Consider the following 19,407-nt stretch of genomic DNA (forward strand, 5'->3'; position numbering starts at 1 on the left):
TCACACAGCCAGGAAGTGTTAAGTGTCCATGGCCATATTTGAACTCAGGTCTTCCTGACTTCAGGGCTGGTGCTCTAACCACTGTGCCACCTAGCTGCCCCTTTTTGTTTGTTTTTTGGAGGCAATTTGGGTTAAGTGACTTGCCAAGGGGCACACAGATAGTAAGCGTTAAGTGTCTAAGATCAAATTTGAACTCAGGGCTTCCTGAGTCCAGAGTTGGTGCTATATCCACTGCACCATCTAGGCCCCCCTCCAGTTATTCATTCTCCAAACATTTAAAGAATCATAAAATCTCAGAGTTGAATTCTCAGCAGTCGGGCGGTCCAACTCACTCCCCTCACCAAAAAAAAAAAAAAAAAAAATTCACCCTATTGCCTTCTTGACATTCTATGGCTTGCCTTATCTTAAAAACCTTTGGGGGTGGGGGGGAGTGGGGGTGGCAAGTCCATTCCACATGGGCAAAGTTCTAATTCAGGAAATCTTTCCTGAACACAAGCCTAAATTTGTCTCTCTGAAGCTTCCATTCATTGTTACTGGTTCTTCCCCCCGGGGCTGAGCTGAACAAATCTAAACCCTTTTCCATGTGACAGCCCTTCAAAACCTTGCAGGGGCAGCCATTCCATCACATGCCCCCTTCGTCCTTTCTTCCCCAAGCTAAACATACCCAGGCGTCTCCCCCACCCCCTCCCTAGCCAGGAGAGCACTGGGAAATTGGCAAATAAGCCAGAGGGACTGAGACAGCATCTTTACAGCTGCTTTTCCCCCAAATAGTCCCCAAATGGAGCACAATCTCCTCAGCTGGAAGGTACAAGGCAAAAAAAAAAAAAAAAATCCCAGTGCTTTTCATAGATTCAAGGACTCAACAGAGCAAAGCAGGGAAGGACTTCCAAAATCACCAGATCAACTGAGGACAGCTCAGGGGCTATCTAGCCCAATTCCTTCAGGGTTTGTTTGCTTGTTTGTTTTTATTTTGATTTTTTTCGCTGACATTTATATAGTACTTACTAATTATAATTATTGTCTTGTCTGATCCTCAAAATAGTCCTGGAGTATATGCTATCATCTCTATTTTTACAGTTGGGGAAACTGAGGCTCAGAATTTACCATTTTGTAAGTGTTTCTGTAGCAAGATTCAAGTCCAGTATCTTTCCAACTCCTAGTGCAGTATCTTGCCCACTTAGACGAGGGTGTCCATACGAAATGCCGAGTTTCAGAAAGCATACAGACCTCTAGAAGTCAGGAAGCATCCAGATTCTATGATGGTTTATGATGAACTAGAATAAGGGCCTGGAGATCGGGGTCTCCATAAGGAGAGGAGTTGGTAGATGACTTCTGGTCCAAATGCTCCCCTAGTCTAGCAGGGGCTGCAGGAAGGGGTTATACAGGATGCTCCTGCTATACCCCACAATGCAGTGGGTGTAGCATTGTTACCCTTTTACCTTTTACCTCTGCCCTGTCTTGGGCACTGAGCTTCCTTCAGTGAAGGGTCTTCTTCACCGGGTTTTCTGCCTGCTAGGCTCTGGCTCCAGTATTTAGTCTTCTGCCCTGAGAGTAACTAGGAGCAGAGTCTCGGTGTACAACTCCCTAGGTGCCCATTCTTTGCATGGCTAGACAATTCCTTCCTGCCACTCCTCCATGCCTGACTCTTTCCTGGCAGGAAGTACCACAGAGGGGTCTCTGAAGGTGAAAAGCAACCACCATGTCCAGGAGCTTGAAAGTACATCCTGGAAACTGGGCTCATTTTCCCAGTCAACTGGGAAATTTCCCATTTACTGGTGTAGTACCATAAGGTTACTGACTCATAGCTGGAAGGGACCATCTGGTCCAACTACTCTTATTTGATAGTTGGGAAACTGAGGACCAGACAGGTCACATGACTTGCACAAGCAGTAAAAACCAGAGGAGAGATTTGAGCCCATTTCATAAACAGAATTCTGTCATTTCTACCTTTGGGAGGAAGCTAAAGGTCACAGTAGAGAAACTATTGGGTCTGGAGTCAAGAAAATCTGAGTTCAAATCCAGTCTCAGATACTTTACAAGCCGTGTGATCCTGCACAAGTCATTTCACCCTGTTTGTTTCAGTTTCCTCATCTGTAAAATGAGCAGAAGGACAGGGAAAAAACCACGCCAGCCTCTCTGTCAAGAGAACCCCAAATGGGACATAAAGAGTTGGACGTGACTGAAAATGACGGAACAGAGGAAAGAAATGAGGCTGGTTAGCTGTCTCAACCTTAGCACCGCTGTGTGGGTCACCACGGATCCAAAGGTTTGTCCTGGGCTTTGCAGAATCAGAAATTTAATGAGTTAATATCCCCGGGTGCTGGGGTCCGAGGTCACTGGACCCCTTCATTTTACAAATGAGGAAACTGAGATCTATGTTTTGGTCACACAGTTAGTAAGTGGCAGAAAGAGGGTTAGAACTCAGATCCCATGACCTCAAGTTCCATCATCTTTCTCCCTGTCACGCTGCTCCCCATCCTCACTGGTTACACTCACAAGAGACATAAACCAGTTTGATAAACCAATTAGTTTATTAACAATCAGAGACACATCTGGGAGCCCAAGGTCAAGGTCACAATCAGTCAGTGATAAAGGAGCACAGATTAGAATCCAGATCCTCAGCTCTCTGCCTCATGCTCTTACCCTCTATGGGCAAAACAGTGAGTGATGGTGAGACTAGATTTTAGATTCTCTCATCCTTTTTGTGGCGGAGTGCAGAGGGGAACACAAAGCACCAAAGGAGCAGGACTCAGATCCCACCTTTGATACCTACTACTTGTGTGGCCAAGGCAAAGTAATTTAGTCCCTCTAGACCTCAGTTTCTTCCTCTGTAAAATGAAAGGAGTTAGTGGGAATGGAAGGGAGAAGAGAAAGGAAACTGCATGATGATGGCCTCCAATCCATCCTGCCAGATTGCTCTTCCTAAAAAAATCTATTCAATTATGGCACTCTCTCTCACTTCAAAAAGCTTCAATGGCTCCCACTGACTATAAAATACCAGTTTCTTAGATGAACATTCAAGGTCGTTCATGATCTGGCCCCGACGTATTTTTCCAACTGAACCCACAGCTATTTATGAAGTTGAACAGGGAAGCAGGGGATGGGCTTCCTCACTGAAATGAGCTGTCCTTTCTCCCCGTCCTTACTCGATAGTTAATACCCACCGGGCTCACCTCTACCCCTGTGGGGGGGCCCAGGATTATTTTTCCCAGGTGCACTCAAAGTTGTCAAGTCAAGGCCAGGCGTTTCAAAGACACAGAAATGAAATGGTTTAAAATAATTTCTAAAAGGGCAGACTTCCCAGCATTTGCTAACCCACAAATACTGCTTGAGGAAAATGCTTGTGTTCCGCCCACAGATGTCACTTTTTATGGAAAATAGTAGAAGGTCCCTGAACCCTCCATTCCAGCTGTGCACAGCTGCAGGGGGAGGGGGGTAGATCAAGGAGACAAGGCAATGTGCAAAAAGCCTGTATCCTAATTAGAGAAGATGAAGAGGAAGCCGGAGAGACAAGCAGATCGATTTAGAAGCAGGGGGCGAGCTCAGAGTCACAGCTCTCATGCCCCCTTTCTCTTGGCTAAGTGGGTTCAAGCTCACTTTCTCCCTAGGTCATTTTCCCCAAGGACACACAGGGGCCAGCTCAGGTGAAGCCTAATGGGATGAGAAACCAAACCCCATGAGCCCAGAGCAGAAAATAAACACTGGGAATGACACAGCTCTGGAGATCAAAGAGTTAGAGGAGAACTCTTTCCCTTTTAAAAAACTCTTCCATACTGTACTTTGAGCAACTCTGGACACAGATGGATGGCTTAGGGCTTAGTTTTAACTTATAGGTAAAAATTCTCTTTTATCTTTGAACATTGCTTTCAGTTATTTTTTTCCTTTCCTTTTTTTTTTTTTTAACTATTATCCACTGGGACTAAATTGTAATAAAAGTGGCTATTTCTATAACCCTTTAAAGTCTGCAAAATACCTATTTGATCTTCATGACCATCCATGAGAAAGGTGCTATTCTTATCATCCCCATTTTATAGACAGGGAAACTGAGACCTTAAAAAACTAAGCAGTTTGCTAAGGGTCACAAAGGTAAGAAGTAGTTAAGGAAAGATTTGAATTCCGCTCTTCCTAACCCTTCTCTCCACAGCATGAAGCAGCTTGTATATAGCATATCATACACATCAAGATAGCTGCTTCGGCTCTGGCCTTCTGAGGATAAAGGGGAGGAGGTAAAGAGCACTTCCTGAAGAAAATGAAAGGCGATGGTGAAAAGTAGAGGAATATGATTTTGGGGGGAAGTTGTATCTTCTTTGGATCTGATTGTGGGACTAGAGTGTGGGGTAGAACTGTTCCAGGGAACCCCTTAGAAATGCAGAGTAGATCACTGAGAATCAGGTGTGAGACATGTGCAAAACAGCATTTTCTCAGCTAACCCTACCAACAACCTTTTGAGAGTGTTATTATTATCCCCATTTTATAGATTAGTAAACTGAGTCGAAGAGAAAGGAAGTGACCTGACTACAGTCTCCACAGCTAGCATTTGAACTTAGGTCTTCCTGATTTCAGTCTTGGTGCTCTATCCACTGAGCCATCTAGCTGCCATCCATTATCCTGTACCACCTTCCTAAAAAGAAATCAGAAAATGGAATCAAGCTATCATATTGGCTGCCAGGCTGGAAGTAGTGACAAGGAGTGGGTGAAACAGGAGAGAACACATGTTTAAAAGGTGCTTCTGAAGGTCATGAGTACATTGAACTTTAACAAGAAGCCATCGGAGCTGACATTGTCCATATCCCCTGTTTCTAGCCCGTGCTGACATTTAAGGATTTTTTTAACCTCTATTTTAATCATGACAAACTATCACATATTGCTCCTATTTTCTTATACAGAAAAAAAACTTTGGAAATGGGATCTTTTGATAGCTACTAGAGACAGATTTAGCTGAGGGAGATTTTGAAAAGACAAAAAGAATTAGATAACTTCTGATTGATTAGAAATTTTTACACATAAATCAATATTTTCTATATCAGAAAAAAAGGTTCTTCTGATTTCAGGCATGGTGCCCTACCCACTGAGCCACCTACCTGCTACCCCTTACACTCTGCCACCTCTCTAAAAAGAAATCAGAAAACAGAATTAAGCTATCATGTTAGAATTAGTGATGAGGAGAGGAGATAGGGAAGAAAAAGAGTGAGAATACAGGTTTAAAAGGGGAGGGAGCATCCAGTAGGGTTAAACACTGCTCTTTGCCAACCCCCAGTCCCGGATTACACCCACTATCTTCCTTCTCCCCTCCTGCTCACATGCTGGTAAATGTCAGTGGGAGAATCATACAACCAGACCGACCAAATGTAACGTAAATGCATTTTGTAGCATCTCAACTGAGCCTTCTCCCACCCCATAGGACTAATCCTTGTCAGTCTCCTGTGCAACATTATCATCCGGTTCCTATTCTCTTTATGTGGCACACCAAAAGCTATGTTCTAGGTCCCACTTTCTATGTCTGTCTCGTTTCTCTTCCTCTCGGTGATCTCATCAACTCCCATAGATTTAATTATTACTTCTCCCTTGATGACTCCCAAACCTCTCATCTTTTACTTAAGCATCAGTTCCACATTTCCAGCTCCCTCCTGGATAGCTCCACCTGGCTCTCTCTTAGGCATCTCAAACTCAACTTGTCCAAAATCAAACTCATCATTTCTTTCTTAACTTCCCTATTCCTGTCAAGGGAAGCACCATTCTGTCAGTCACACGAATTCCCAGTGTAGGAAGTCATCTTGGGCTCTTCACTCTCACGCATCCACATGCCCTAGCAGTTCCCAAGTTTTACTGATTCCAGTTCCTCGGCAACCTTTCTAGCAGGACTCCTCAGCCTCCTATTCCTACCACAACAAATCCAGATGCAGACTCTCACCGCCTCCCGCCTCTCACCTGGGATATTGCAATAACTTTCTAATTGCTAAGCCATTGATATCAGCTACCAAAACAGCAGCCCTAAATCACTTACCCTTCCACTATTCAGGAAGCTTCAGGGGCTCTTCAGGGACTCTCCAGTTGCTCTAAAATAAAACTAAAATACCTTTTTGGGACCTTTTTCCAAGGTAAATATATACAGGTCATCTCTAAAGTCTTAGTATTATTTGAGCCATTAGCTTAAATAGGTATTGAAATAATAATTTATCTTTAATTTAATTTTTTTTTTTTTTTTTTTTTTTGCTGAGACATTTGGGGTTAAGTGACTTGCCCAGGATCACACAGGCAGGAAGTGTTAAATGTCTGAGACCAAATTTGAACTATTTTGGTTTATTTTAAGCTATTAGCTCTAACTAACTAATAACTAACCAAACTAATTTGGCTAAGCTATTAGCTCTAACTAACTAATAACTAACCAAACTAATTTGGCTTATTTTAAGCTATTAGCTCTAACTAACTAATAACTAAGCAAACTAATTTGGCTTATTTTAAGCTATTAGCTCTAACTAACTAATAACTAAGCAAACTAATTTGGCTTATTTTAAGCTATTAGCTCTAACTAACTAATAACTAACCAAACTAATTTGGCTTACTTTAAGCTGTTAGCTCTAACTAAAACTAATAACTAACCAAATTAATTTGGCTTATTTTAAGCTATTAGCTCTAAATGACACTAAGATTTTTTTTACACTCTGTATCAATACCCTCAGTTTCTCCACATCTCAGGCAAACCATTCTTTTTGTTATTCCCTCCAAACAACTCTCCTCGGTACCTCACTGTGTCTTTGCTCAGGCCCTGCCCCAGTCCCAGAATGTCCATCTCAATCTCCTCTGCCTCTTGGAATTCCTGGTTTCCTACAGGGCTTAAACCTAAAGCACCATGCCCTTCAAGAGGTCCTCCCTGATACCCCTGATTATCAGTTCTGCTCCTTGTCCCCTCTCCCATCCGCAATCATTGCTATCTAATTTTTAAAATATATGTATTAACTTATCTTTCCACCAGCCCTGAAGTCAGGACAACCTGAGTTCAAATCTGGTCTCAGACACTTAACACTTCCTAGATATGTAACCCTGGGCAAGTCTTTTAACTTCAATTGCCTGCACCTCTCTCTTTCTCCTTCCCTTCCTCCCTCCCTTCCTCCCTCCCTCCCTCCCTCCTTACCTCCCTCCCTCCCTCTCCTTCCCTCCCTCCCTTCCCCCCCTCTCTCTCTCTGTCTCTCTATATGTATATATATAGTATTAAGTTTTTTTGTATCCCCCCACAATGTAAATTCCTTGAGGGCTGGGATTGTATTTTTGTTCCAACTTTCTAGCATAGGGGAAGCTTAATAAATGCCTATTGATTTGTTCTAAAGTTATAATGTTGGTAGGATTTCTTTTGCTTTTCCTTTTTTATTAATTCACTTTCAACAAACAACTTTTTCATTCACCCTGAAATATCTCTAGTAATTTGTCTGAGGCAGTCAAAGGAAGGAGCTTCTCCCTTTCCAGGAAATGATAAAAAAAGGGAAGAAGGTACCCTGGGGGAAATCTGAATTGATCAGATTTCTAATCATAAGTAGAGAAGGTGAGGAAAAACTAAGTACTTTGAGGTTTACAAAGTACTTAACATAGAGGGTTTTCCCTCTCACATTTTATTTTTCCTAAGGCTGGGGTTAAGTGACTTGCCCAGGGTCACACAGTTAGGAAGTGTTAAGTGTCTGAACTCAAATTTGAACTCAGGTCCTCCTGAATTCAGGGCTGATGACATTTTATTCTTATGATAAACCATATGAGGGAGAGGCCATCATAATTCCCATTTTATGGATGAGAAAACAACCGAGTATGTGAAGCAGGATTTGAACTCAGTTCTACCTATCTCCAGAGTCCAAGATTCACTGAGGTACCTAGTTCCCTAGTTGTCTCACCACTGCCCTGGGAAAGGTCAGATCTAGAAGTTCAGTAGGTTGTGCTGGAGTTTTTTTTTTTTTTTCCTGTAGATTGAATTGATGTTCTTCATGGACACTACAGAACAGAGCCAACCTGAATTCAGTCCCTCATCCCCTCTCGCTTGAGGCTATTATGACAACCAGTCTTCTCCCTGTCCAATAGATGTTCCATACATAGAACAGCCTATAAATCATCTTCCTAAGGTACAGATCCAACCAGCTCATTCCCCTGCTCAGAAACCTTCAGTGGATCCTTAGAGCTTCTAAGATAAAATATAAGCAGCCTAGGGGGCATGGTGGACCAAGTGCTGGATTTGGAATTAGGAAGATCTGAGTTCAAATCCTATTTCAGATACTAACTAGAGGTGTGGCCTTGGGCAACATTTACATTCACTGAACTTCAGATCTCTCATATTTAAAATGAAAGTTGGACTTGAAAAATCTTCTAGCTCTCACTCTATGATCCTTAGATCCTTAACCTTTCAGGATTGTCATGAGGTTCAAGTAAGAAAACAGATATAAAGAACTATATGAAAAGAGAGGGGGAGAGAGAGAGAGAGACAGATAGAGAGAGACAAAGAGACACACAGAGAAACAGAACAGAGTATGTGAGAGACAAAGACAAAAAGAAAGAGATAGAGACAGAGAGAAAGATAAAGAAAAGAAGGGGAGATAGAGAAAAGACAGGACACATGCTGTTCGTGTGACCTAGGGCAAGTCATTTACCTCAGTCCTCTAGATAACTCTCTAAAATTCTACAAAGCACATATCAATCTAAATTAAAAATCACTGTTTCTCCTCTCTCTCTTTCTCTTTGTCTCTCTAACTCTGTCTCTCTCTCTCTCCCACACACACACACACACACACACACACACACACACACACACACACACACACATCTCCTATCCTATATATACAAACATTTATATACATTATCCATCTAATCATAGCATCCATCCATCCATTCATTCATCCAATCCATTTATCAGTCCATCCATTCAATTTGTCTATCCATCCTACATATCCATGTGTATCAACCCACCCATCCATCCTATCTATACATCCTATCTTTTTCCATCTTATCTCTCTATCCATCAGTCCTATTCTATCCATTCTATCTATCCATCAATCCTTTTTTATCCATTTTTTCTATTTATCCATCAATCCTTTCTAGCCATCCATCCTTCTGATCTATTCATCCTATTTATCCATCTAACTATTGACCTAAAATCAATGATTATTATTATTAGTCTGCCACTTATTTCATATTGTTTCCTTCAAAAACCCATCCAATCTAACCAGCATTCATTGCATCTCTACAATATGCCAGTTGCCTTGTTAGGTGCTTAGGACACAAAACCAAAAAGGCATCAGCCCCTGCCCTAAGGGACTCAAACTGGACTCAGTCATTTCTCTCTTCTGTCTATTCACATCAGCCCTCACCCCTGCCTAGAGTGTAGAAAGTTACCACTTCAAGAGAAAGTCAAGTCACCCAGAATTTACTAAATACCTACCATGTGCTGGGCACCGTGCTAAGATTTAGGGAAGCAAAGAAAGGCAAAAAAAAAAAATAGTCCCTCTCCTTAAGGAGCTCACGATCTGGGAGACCACATACAAATAAATATTGAGAGAATTGAAAGAATCAATTGGAAATAATCAATGGAAGGAAGCCAGTTTCATGGGTGGAGTGGAGTGGGGTTGGGGTGGAGTTTTAGGAAAGGCTTCTTTTTTTAAATTTTTCAATAGTATTTTATTTTTAAAATATATATTTTTAACATTCATTTTTATAAGACTTTGTGTTCCAAATTTTTCTCCCTTCCTACCCTTACCTCCCCTCTTCCCAAGACAGCAAGCAATCTGAAATAGGTTAAATATGTGCAATTCTGTTTAACATATTTAGGAAAGGCTTCTTGCAGAAGATGGAACTTGGAACTGAGCCTTGAAGGAAACATGAGAAGGGTATTCCAGCCACAGAGGATAGGTAGGAAAAAAACCAGACAGAATTGGGAAATGGACTTTTTTGTGCAAGGAATAGTAAGGAAGCATTACAATTTCACATTTATTTTTGTATTCCTGGTGCCTGGCACATGATAGGTGTCTTAAAAGTTCTTTGGGGAAAGGCAGTTAGATGGTGCAGTAGATAGAGCACCAGCCCTGAAGTCAGGAGTCAGGAAGACTTGAGTTTGAATCTGATCTCAGACATTTAACATGTCCTAACTGTGTGACCCTGGGCAAGTCACTCAACTCCAATTGCCTCAGCAAAAAAAGAAAAAAAAATTCTTTGGAGCTTTCAGGGATTTTCCTGGTATATGAATGGACACATTGGGTTTTCCTTCTATTCCTTAAACAATAGGATGCAGCTCTCTTGCCTAGTTACTTCAATTCAATGAAACAAATCTTTACTAAGCCCCTGAAATCGAGCCAGCTGTGGGCAGCAGGTGGAGATGAACGATTTGAGTAAGAAAGCACTTGTCCTCTGGCTCCAGAATCAGGAGTCCTTAGTTCCAATATGGTCACTATCATTCACTAGCTTCTTGACAGTGAGTCACTTTGCTCCCTGGGCCCCAGTTTCCTTATTTGTGCAATGAGAGATTTGGACTAGACGGCCTTCAAGGTCCCTTCCAGCTCTCAGTCTGTGAGGACAATCTGTGACCTGAATTCGAAGTAGAATATTTGAGGTCAAATCCCACCACTGATATTTATTACTCTGGTGAAAAAATATCTCCGAAGTCCCTTCCTGGTTCTTCATATTCCATACCTAGGTTGAAAGCAACACTGACAAGAATATAGGAATTTTTTCCAATTAAAAAGTCAGCACTCCTAGAGTTCCGATGACCAGGGGTAAGAAGACCAAGAGCTCTTTGGACAAGAAGAAATTATGGAAACAAGGAATGAGCAGAATGCTTGTCCTAGGGAGATGGGAGCTGAGGAGAACTGGGCAACAAGCATTCTGTGCAAGGGGCTGAAGAGATTGGTGAGCGTGGATAGTCTGTGAAGTGATGAATCCTGTAAAACAAGGCCGGGTGGGGAGGTGGCAGCCAGATTATGGAGGCCTTGGTATGTCAGCCTGAAGAATTTGGTCTCGTAGACAATGGAGGGTCACTGAGGAGCAGCACAAGATGTCCAAACTTGTGTCTTAAGAAGATGATCGAGGATATATTTCCATATATTTCTGCATATATACTTCTTGTTTCTCCCAACCGAATGGACAGGGCTGTTCAATGTTGTCTTTGCACCGTCAGTTGCTGGCTAAATTATTCTTGTTACTATTATGTCACTTTAGCTATGCCCAATTCTTTGTGAGCTCATTTGGAGTTTTCTTGGCTGAAATATTGGAGTGGTTTGCCATTTCCTTCTTCCAGTTCTTTTGACAAATGAGAAACTGAGGCAAAGTGTTAAGTGACTTGCCAAGGGTCAGAGGCCAGATTTGAACTTAGGAAGATGAGTTTTTCTGACTCCAGATATGGTATTCTATTCACTTCATCACCTAAGTGACTCCTAACCCATAGTAAGCCTAGAGTTAAGTAAGAAAAAGTTGTTGATCCATACAATTGGTTAGCAGGTGTGTAGTCCACAGATTGCACAATAGAGAAATAGGCTAACAGGAAGATATTGCCACTCTCCAAACAAACCACCCATAGAAATGGGAATGCAACCAGGCACACATGCACATACATATACATAAACATATGCACACTCCCTTTCTTTATCACATCTTCCTTTGGGAACAATGGAGTTTAGGTCCTTGCAAATTAACCATAAGATGCTATTTTCATCTGTAGGTTCATTATCACTGGTTAGCGATAACGTTTCTCATTGTCATCGCTTTCCAACGGGAACACATGCAAGAGGCTACCGTTCCTGGACTTATCCATGTAATCCCGTGTCAGAATCTGACCCAGAACCCAAAAACCACAGAGAGGAAGTTGCTCTCCTTGAGTTCACTGGCCCGTGAAGCCATGAATTGTCATCCAGGATGGTTCCCAACAAATTCTCCATAGAAGGAAGAAGCCATGAGCTAACAGTGGAAGGATAGATTGCCTCCATCTTGCGGCCACAAGGACTTTTGCAGAGCCAAGCACGTGGCACTTGATTTCTGCTTCTCTGCTCGTCCCTTTTCAAAGACTCTTAATGAAGAGTTGAGATGGGTGCTAAGTGCTGAGCTAGGTTGGCTCAGATGACCTTTGCTGTCATTAGAAAGAAATCCTTCTCTGAGCCAGGGAGAAGGCAGCCATGACAGCCCCATTCCTCAGGAGTTGGTACTTCTCTTTGACCAAAAGGAATAAACATAGGAAAGCCCCCATTTCTGCAGTATCTGGTTGTACACACACACACACACACACACACACACACACACACACACGCACTACATGTTCTCTTTTTTTTAAATGTTAATTTTGCCACTGTTCATTCTAGCATTTAATAAAATATATTAGTAGAAATGCTAGTAGAAATTGTGGCAACTACGTAATCTGAAAAGGCAGAAAGACCCAACAGGACTGAGAATGAGGCAGGAGAGGAACCAATTGAGGATTTCTTGCCCAGGAAGTTACTGGTGGGAACATCCCACCATCTAAAAATTCCTTAGCCAGCCCAAGGTGACAAATAGGAGAAATTAAAAAGACAAAGATTTATCATTTCAACTTGTCCATTTCCCCTATTTTCATTGGTGAGTTCAATGAAGACGGGACTTCAGAGAATATTCTCCCTTTGGGAATCACCAAAGAGAACATACCTGGACTCCCCTCCTCTTCTCTATTTCTTTGTCTCTTCTCCATATTTATTGCACACATCAGCTAGCTGCCACATTAATGCTAAATGGCTTAAATAGGGATGGCATGCAAGACTTATCCATGGACCTGTGGTTTTCCCCAGTGGGCTGTAAACCTTCAAGGACAACTGATTTTTCATCATTTATCTTGCCCAGTATCTTGTATGTTTTCTTTTTGCTTAAACTTTTGACTGGATCAGCTTATGGAACCACCTGCATGAAAATTCCTTCTCTTAATGCAGATCAACAACTTCTTTGTAACTCACAGTCTTAGAAAGTTGTTCAGGGCCCTGAGAGATGAATGACTGGCCCATGGCTTCATATTTGATATGTTTCAAAGATAAAATTTGACCCCACATCTTCTCTCTCTATCCACTATATCATACCGAGTCTCAGCTGGGCACTCAATAAACAAATGTTTGCTGAATGAATACAAGTCTGTGGATTTGGGCCAGGTGAAACCAATGGGAATAATCTCCCTTAATAGGACTATCTCCACTGGGTTGAGATTGAGGGGATCAGAGGGGAGATGAAAATAACAAAGGAATCTTTAACCAAGGCAAATAAAGGGGGAGGTTATTTTCAAGGGCAGGTACTACTGTGTGCAGTACCCTGAATTTTTTTTTTTGAGGCAATTGGGGTTAAGTGACTTGCCCAGGGTCACACAGCCAGGAAGTGTTAAGTGTCTGAGATCAAATTTGAACTCGGGTCCTCCTGACTTCAGGGCTGGTGCTCTATCCACTGCCACACCTGTCTGCCCCCGTACCCTGAATTGTTAAGGGACTATCTCCAATTGCCTTGAATTTACTATGTATATAGTATGTATTGGAGGGGGCATCTGGATGACAAAGTGGATAGAATGCTAGACCTGAAGTTGAGAAAACTCATCTTCCTCAATTCAAATCTGGCCTGAGATACTTACTAGCTGTGTGATCCTGTTAACCCATTTTTGCTTTATCTTCCTCAACTGTCAAGTGAACTGGAGAAGGAAATGGCAAACCACTGTAAAATATTTTTGCCAAGAAAACTCTAAATGGAGTAGAGAAGAGTCAAACACACTGAGCGACAACAATATTGTGTGTGTGTGTGTGTGTGTGTGTGTGTGTGTGTGTGTGTACTTTTCTGCATATGTATTATTCTTCTATACCCCTTCACCCCACCAGAATATAAACTCCTTAAGAACAGAGATTGCTGGATTTTCTAACTATCCAGTACCTACCATAGTACCTGGCATACAGTAGGCACTCAATAAATGCTCTTTTATTAACTTGCATTTATTGACACCTAGAGGCAGCTTGACAGTACAGTGAATAATGTAGTGGCCTGGAGCCAGGAAGTTATGAGTTAAGATCCAGCCTCAGACACTTGGTAGCTGTGACCCTGTGAGAAATGTTGTGAGGATAAAATGAGGTGATATTTGTCAAGCACTTAGCACTGTGCCCGGTACACAATAGGTATTTAATAAATGCTTATTTTATTCCTCTCTTGTTGAATGAATAAATACCTCTGACTGACTAGCAGACGATTCTCACCTCCTCTACAACCTATTAATCCCATGAAGTACTCAACCATGTAGAGAGGTGAGCACATGCTCAGCACATAGAAAATTAAATTCAGCCGAACTGACATGAATTCTAAAACTCAGAGAAGAAGATTGAACCCTGGAAACTAATGTATACAATGGCTAGAGTTGCCTTCAAAGTATGAATTTTCAACACTGGTTTTTAACCAGGAAATGAAGGGCTAATTCAGCATAGAGTTGTGCAGTCAGGAGCTCTCCCCCACCTCCCCAGCTCAGGGATGAGACCAGCATGACTCCTATTAATAGGAGTAGGGGTAAGGAATGCTAGAAGCTTCTCCTACATACCTAGGGCGGAGCTTTTCATTTTTCCTTTTCAGACACCCTGGAAGCAGTTTCCTGGGCTTTTGGCACATACAATTATGGCTAAGCCCCTATTCTCTGCTCCTTTCAGTTAAATTGAGATGATGGGTAGAGAGGGAAGGAAGTAGAAGAGATTTGCTGTAGATCAAAGTGCAAAAAAATTTCTCAAAAATTCCTCCAAAAATTTTGGAGGAAAGATTCTGGATGCATGGGGAGGCATGGAAATATTCTATTCAACAAGATCAAGGTCTGTAGTAGAATAATAATAATAATAATTGTAGTAGTTTGTGCTTTTATAAAACTTTTAAGAGTTATAAAGCGCTTTACAAACATCATTTCATTTCATCCTCATAACAACTCTATGTCATTATATGATAACGCTATGGTGTCATATTCCCATTTTGCAGATGACGAAACTGAGACTTCAGGATATTAAGAGACAGGGCAAATGGAATGCAACTAATTATTTATGCAATTAATAAGTATGTAATGTTGAATTAAAAAAAAAAAAAAACAGGTCTTCTTGCCACCACATTCAATACTCTGCACCATGAGTTACTGTGTTACTGTCTCTCCAGAGTTCAGACCCTCTTTCCTGCTCTACACACTAGGTTTCAGCAGTTAACAGGAACATCAATTACTTTTATTTTAGATGTTCAGTATTAAGAGGGATCTTAGAATTTATGTTGCCTGCCTCCTCAGTTTCTAGATGAGAAAGTGAAGTCCAGAGAGAAGTGATTTACCCAAAGTCACGCAGATAGATGTGCAGGACCCCTACCCCCCAATCCTATGCTCTTTTTACTGCCCCATGCTGTCTTTCCATCTGTCTGTGTCTATCTCTCTTTGCTTGCCCTCTGTGTCTCTGTAGCTTTGTGCTCCCCTCTCTTCAGTCTGTCTCTCTCACACTGGCTGTGACCACACACAGGCAGAGAATCATCCTTTTTAGTCACTTTGAATTTTTTTTTTAAACTATATAAAATGTCAGCCTATCAGATCCACTTTGAAGAGAAAGGACTTGATCATCAAAACAGCCAAAATGCAGAATGACCCATTTTGATCCTGCATTTCTCACCTGTTTCCTCATTCCCCCAACCCTGCATCACTGTCCTTCTCTAATACCCCCTCACCAATATCTTATTCCCATAATATTAGGTGTTTAATAAATGTTTCTTGGGTTTGAAACTTAAAAGACTCAACCTTAGAGTCATTTCATCCAGTGGTTGTATGCGGGGTGGGGTATGTCAGGGATGGGAGACCAGGTTACCCCATTTTTCCAGAAAAGATCTGCTTGAAAAGCAATTGACCAACCATGGAAATTCCAAACAGTATTAAGACAGGAAACTGCCTCTTAGGAGGTGCTTGCTGTCCCCTCTCCCTCTGCGCCTCCCACAAATCAGTCCTAAAGCTTGAACGAGGGGTTTCCACTTACAGTCTAGCACTTATAGTCACCTCTCCAACCCTGCCGAGAGAAAGTCCCAATAAAGAAACAGTTGATCGAAATGCCCACTTCCAAGGATCCCTAAGAATCACTCATCCATGATTTCCTCTTCCAGGGGTCCCTAAGAAGCCATTCACCCATGATTTCCTCTTCCAGGGGTCCCTAAGAAGCCATTCACCCACGATTTCCTCTTCCAGGGGTCCTTAAGAAGCCATTCACCCACAATTTCCTCTTCCAGGGGTCCCTAAGAAACCATTCACCCACAATTTCCTCTTCCAGGGGTCCCTAAGAAACCATTCACCCACAATTTCCTCTTCCAGGGGTCCCTAAGAAACCATTCACCCATGATTTCTTCTTCCAGGGCCCCTAAGAAGTCACTGATCCATGATTTTCTCTTCCCTCGAGTAATTCAGCGGTTCCCCTCTTTTTAAAGAATTCTGGAAGAATTTCTTCCTTGCCTCTACTCCAGATCCACATCCTTTTCGCCTTAAGGAAGCTCATTGATTTGAGTTCTGTCCATGGGGGACCGGGAATCCTGTTCATTTTTTTCCGGAGGACACGAGGTGGGGCTGGGGTCAAGGAGCTCTTAAGTTTCGAAGGGACGAAAACGCTTGAAATTTCCCAGCTACCCCCCCTTCCCCCCCTCCCCCCCGCGGTTGGGCCAGCCCAGAAGCTAGGGAGGAGACGTGGGCCTTTGGAAGTATGCGCTTGTTATAGAGAAACAAGGCCGCCCCCCTCCATCTCTTCCCAGCTGTCGCCCAGGCTGCCTGAGAGCACCCCGGTTCAGAACCGAGAGTCGTGGACAGCACCCTGAAGGGAGGAGGGAGGTACACTTTTTTTCCCTTGTTCCTCAGCCCCGGACGGAGCTGCTCCCCCGGCCTGGGGCTCTAGGTCACTGCCCCCCGAGGAGCGGTCCTGCCGAGCACTTCCGAATTGCCGTCGGGGATGGGAGGGCTGGGAAAAGTGGGAGAGGACTCTGCTCCGAGTCACCCCGGAAGGACCCCTGGGCCGCCGCCCGGGGGCTGCGCTGGGGGGCTGGGGTCGGGTCCTCGGGAAGCGCCTTGCCCTTTAACCCCACGGCGAAGCAATAAGGCGGGAGAGCCTGTGTCCAGCCCTGCCGGTCCCTCGGCTCCCCCCTTCACTCCGGCTTTCGGGAATCCCGGGGACTTCGGAGGACGAGCCGGGCTCCCCCGCCCGCGCCCGCAGCCGGAGAGGGGCGAAAGGGAGTCCGCGCCCGGCGCGCTTACCTGGTGCATCTGTGCTGCTGGGCGCACAGCAGGACGAGCGGAGGCAGGAGCCAGGCGAGCGCCTCCATCTCGCTCCGGAGTTAGGCGGCTGCGAGCAGGGGCGGCAGGCTCGGGGGCGGCAGGTGAGCCGAGCCCATGGCTGCTAGGAAAGTGAGCTCTCTGGAGGCGGAAAGCGGGGGGAAGGAGGGAGGGAGGGAGAGAAGGGAGGGGAGCTGGGGCTCGCGGGCCCGCCCCCGTCCCCGCCCCGCGCTGCCCCACTTGCCTGTCTCCTTGGCTCCAAGGGCAAGGGCGCCACCGGCCCTGCCCATGCCCCCGCCCCTCCTGCCCCGCCCCGCCCCGCCCCCCGCTCCGCCGGTCCCGAGACTGGGTTTACCGGGAGGGCTGGGGAGCTAGTTGGAGCCGACCCAGCAGAAGTCTGAAAGGCTCCCTCCAGCCCCCCGAGGACAGGAGCCCCAGCGGATTCCTCCTCAATGGCCCCCGGGCCGCCTCCCCTAGCCGGGAAAGGCTCACCTGGTTTCGGATCCAACTTCCCCTTTCCGCGTCCTTCCCTCGCCTGGCACTGCCCCGCCTCTGTGCCGGAGCTGGCACGTGGGGAAGACGTCCCCACCGTAGTCTCGGGACGCCTGGGCGTGGGGCTCGGACAGCTCACCTGGACGCGGGAGGCTTGCGTGCACGCTCGGGGAACTGAGGAAGCTGTCCCTCCTGCTGGACTTTAGAAGGAAAGGACGGTGTGGGAGAATCAGTGAGGGGTGGGGTGTCCTCAGCAAGCGGACCCCTTTGCTTTGTGGGCTAGCGACTGGAGGAGGGCGAGAAGCGGGAAAGCTGCGGAGCCTTCCTGGAGCCTTCCGGGAGCCTTCCTGGAGCCTTCCTGGAGCCTTCCTGGAGCCGTCCGGGAGCCTTCCGGGAGCCTTCCTGGAGCCGTCCGGGAGCCTTCCTGGAGCCTTCCTGGAGCCCTCTGGGAGCCCTCCTGGTGCCGTCCGGGAGCCTTCCTGGAGCCGTCCGGGAGCCTTCCTGGAGCCCTCTGGGAGCCCTCCTGGTGCCGTCCGGGAGCCTTCCTGGAGCCTTCCTGGAGCCGTCCGGGAGCCGTCCGGGAGCCGTGGCTCGAGGGAGCTGGGTTAGCCTCTACCCGCCTAGGAGCTGGGCAGCCGGGAGCCCAGGCAGCAGCACCGAGGTTCTCCCGTTTAAACTTCGAGATCAGAGCGTTCCCGACGGTGGTGCTCCTGGGAAGAGCCCCAGAGCTCTCAAGCTCCACCGGCCATCCTCGATTTAGCCAGAGCTGAGCTTTAGGACTCTCGAAGATCCCTTTCTCTTTGACAAAGCGGATTTCGGTGGTTTTCCACGAGAAGGGCCAGAAAGGAAGAAAAGCTTCTCTAGCCTTCACACTGTATCTTCACACCCTCGGGCTGTGATGGTTTCTTGGAAACCAAGAAACTATATTCTTAGCGGTCCAGCATCACCAATATGCAAACCCTTATATAATCAATGAGAGGTAAAGAGTTTTTAAAATGAGGTGTTTTCATATGTATTTTATCTGGGTTATATTGTAACACATGTAAAATGTATGGGATTGCCTGTCATGGGGGGAGGGAGTAGAGGGAGGGAGGGGATAATGTGGAAAAAATGAATACAAGGGATAATGTTATTTAAAAAAATTTACTCATGCATATATACTGTCAAAAATTTATAAATAAAATAAAAAAATAAAAAAAAAAATGAGGTGTTTTGTTTTGTAGGTATTTTTTTCCCCCTGAGGCTGGGGTTAAGTGACTTCCCCAGGGTCACACAGCTAGGAAGTGTTAAGTATCTGAGGTCAGATTTGAACTTGGGACCTCCTGAATTCAGGGCTGGTGCTCTTAAAAAATGAGTTTTGATTAAAACAGCTACTGACTCACACCTCCATCCACAATGAAACCCAGAAAATCAAGTCCCTATATTTCAACTCTTTTTTATCCCCTTGAAAATGGCAGCCCCCACTTGTACCATTCTCTCCAAAAGACTGGTAGACCTTTCAGTACACCTTCCAAAGCTGGCAGGAATTTTAGAGGTCATCTGGTAGAACCTGCTCATTTTATACATGAGGAAACTGAGACCCAGAGAGGTTAAGTGATTTGTCCAAGATTTTTCTGGTAGAAAGTGGAAGAGCCAAGATTCCAAGGTTCTGATCCAGTAGT

General features: G+C 44.5%; 1 protein-coding gene across 1 annotated transcript in view; it reads right to left on the reverse strand.

Moving 5' to 3' along the window:
- GABRD (gamma-aminobutyric acid type A receptor subunit delta) overlaps positions 1-17,795 on the reverse strand; it is a 38,820-nt gene extending 21,025 nt beyond the window's left edge. Inside the window, exons 1-2 of the mRNA XM_074306518.1 lie at positions 17,747-17,795; positions 17,237-17,395 (exon numbers count right to left, since the gene is read on the reverse strand). Of these exons, the coding sequence (XP_074162619.1) occupies positions 17,237-17,304 (68 nt within the window). The 5' untranslated portion in view covers positions 17,305-17,395; positions 17,747-17,795. The remainder of the gene's footprint in view (positions 1-17,236; positions 17,396-17,746) is intronic.
- Between the last annotated feature and the right edge of the window lie 1,612 nt (positions 17,796-19,407).

The sequence above is a fragment of the Sminthopsis crassicaudata genome, chromosome 3 (assembly GCF_048593235.1).
Source record: "Sminthopsis crassicaudata isolate SCR6 chromosome 3, ASM4859323v1, whole genome shotgun sequence".
Classification (NCBI taxonomy): Eukaryota; Metazoa; Chordata; class Mammalia; order Dasyuromorphia; family Dasyuridae; genus Sminthopsis; species Sminthopsis crassicaudata.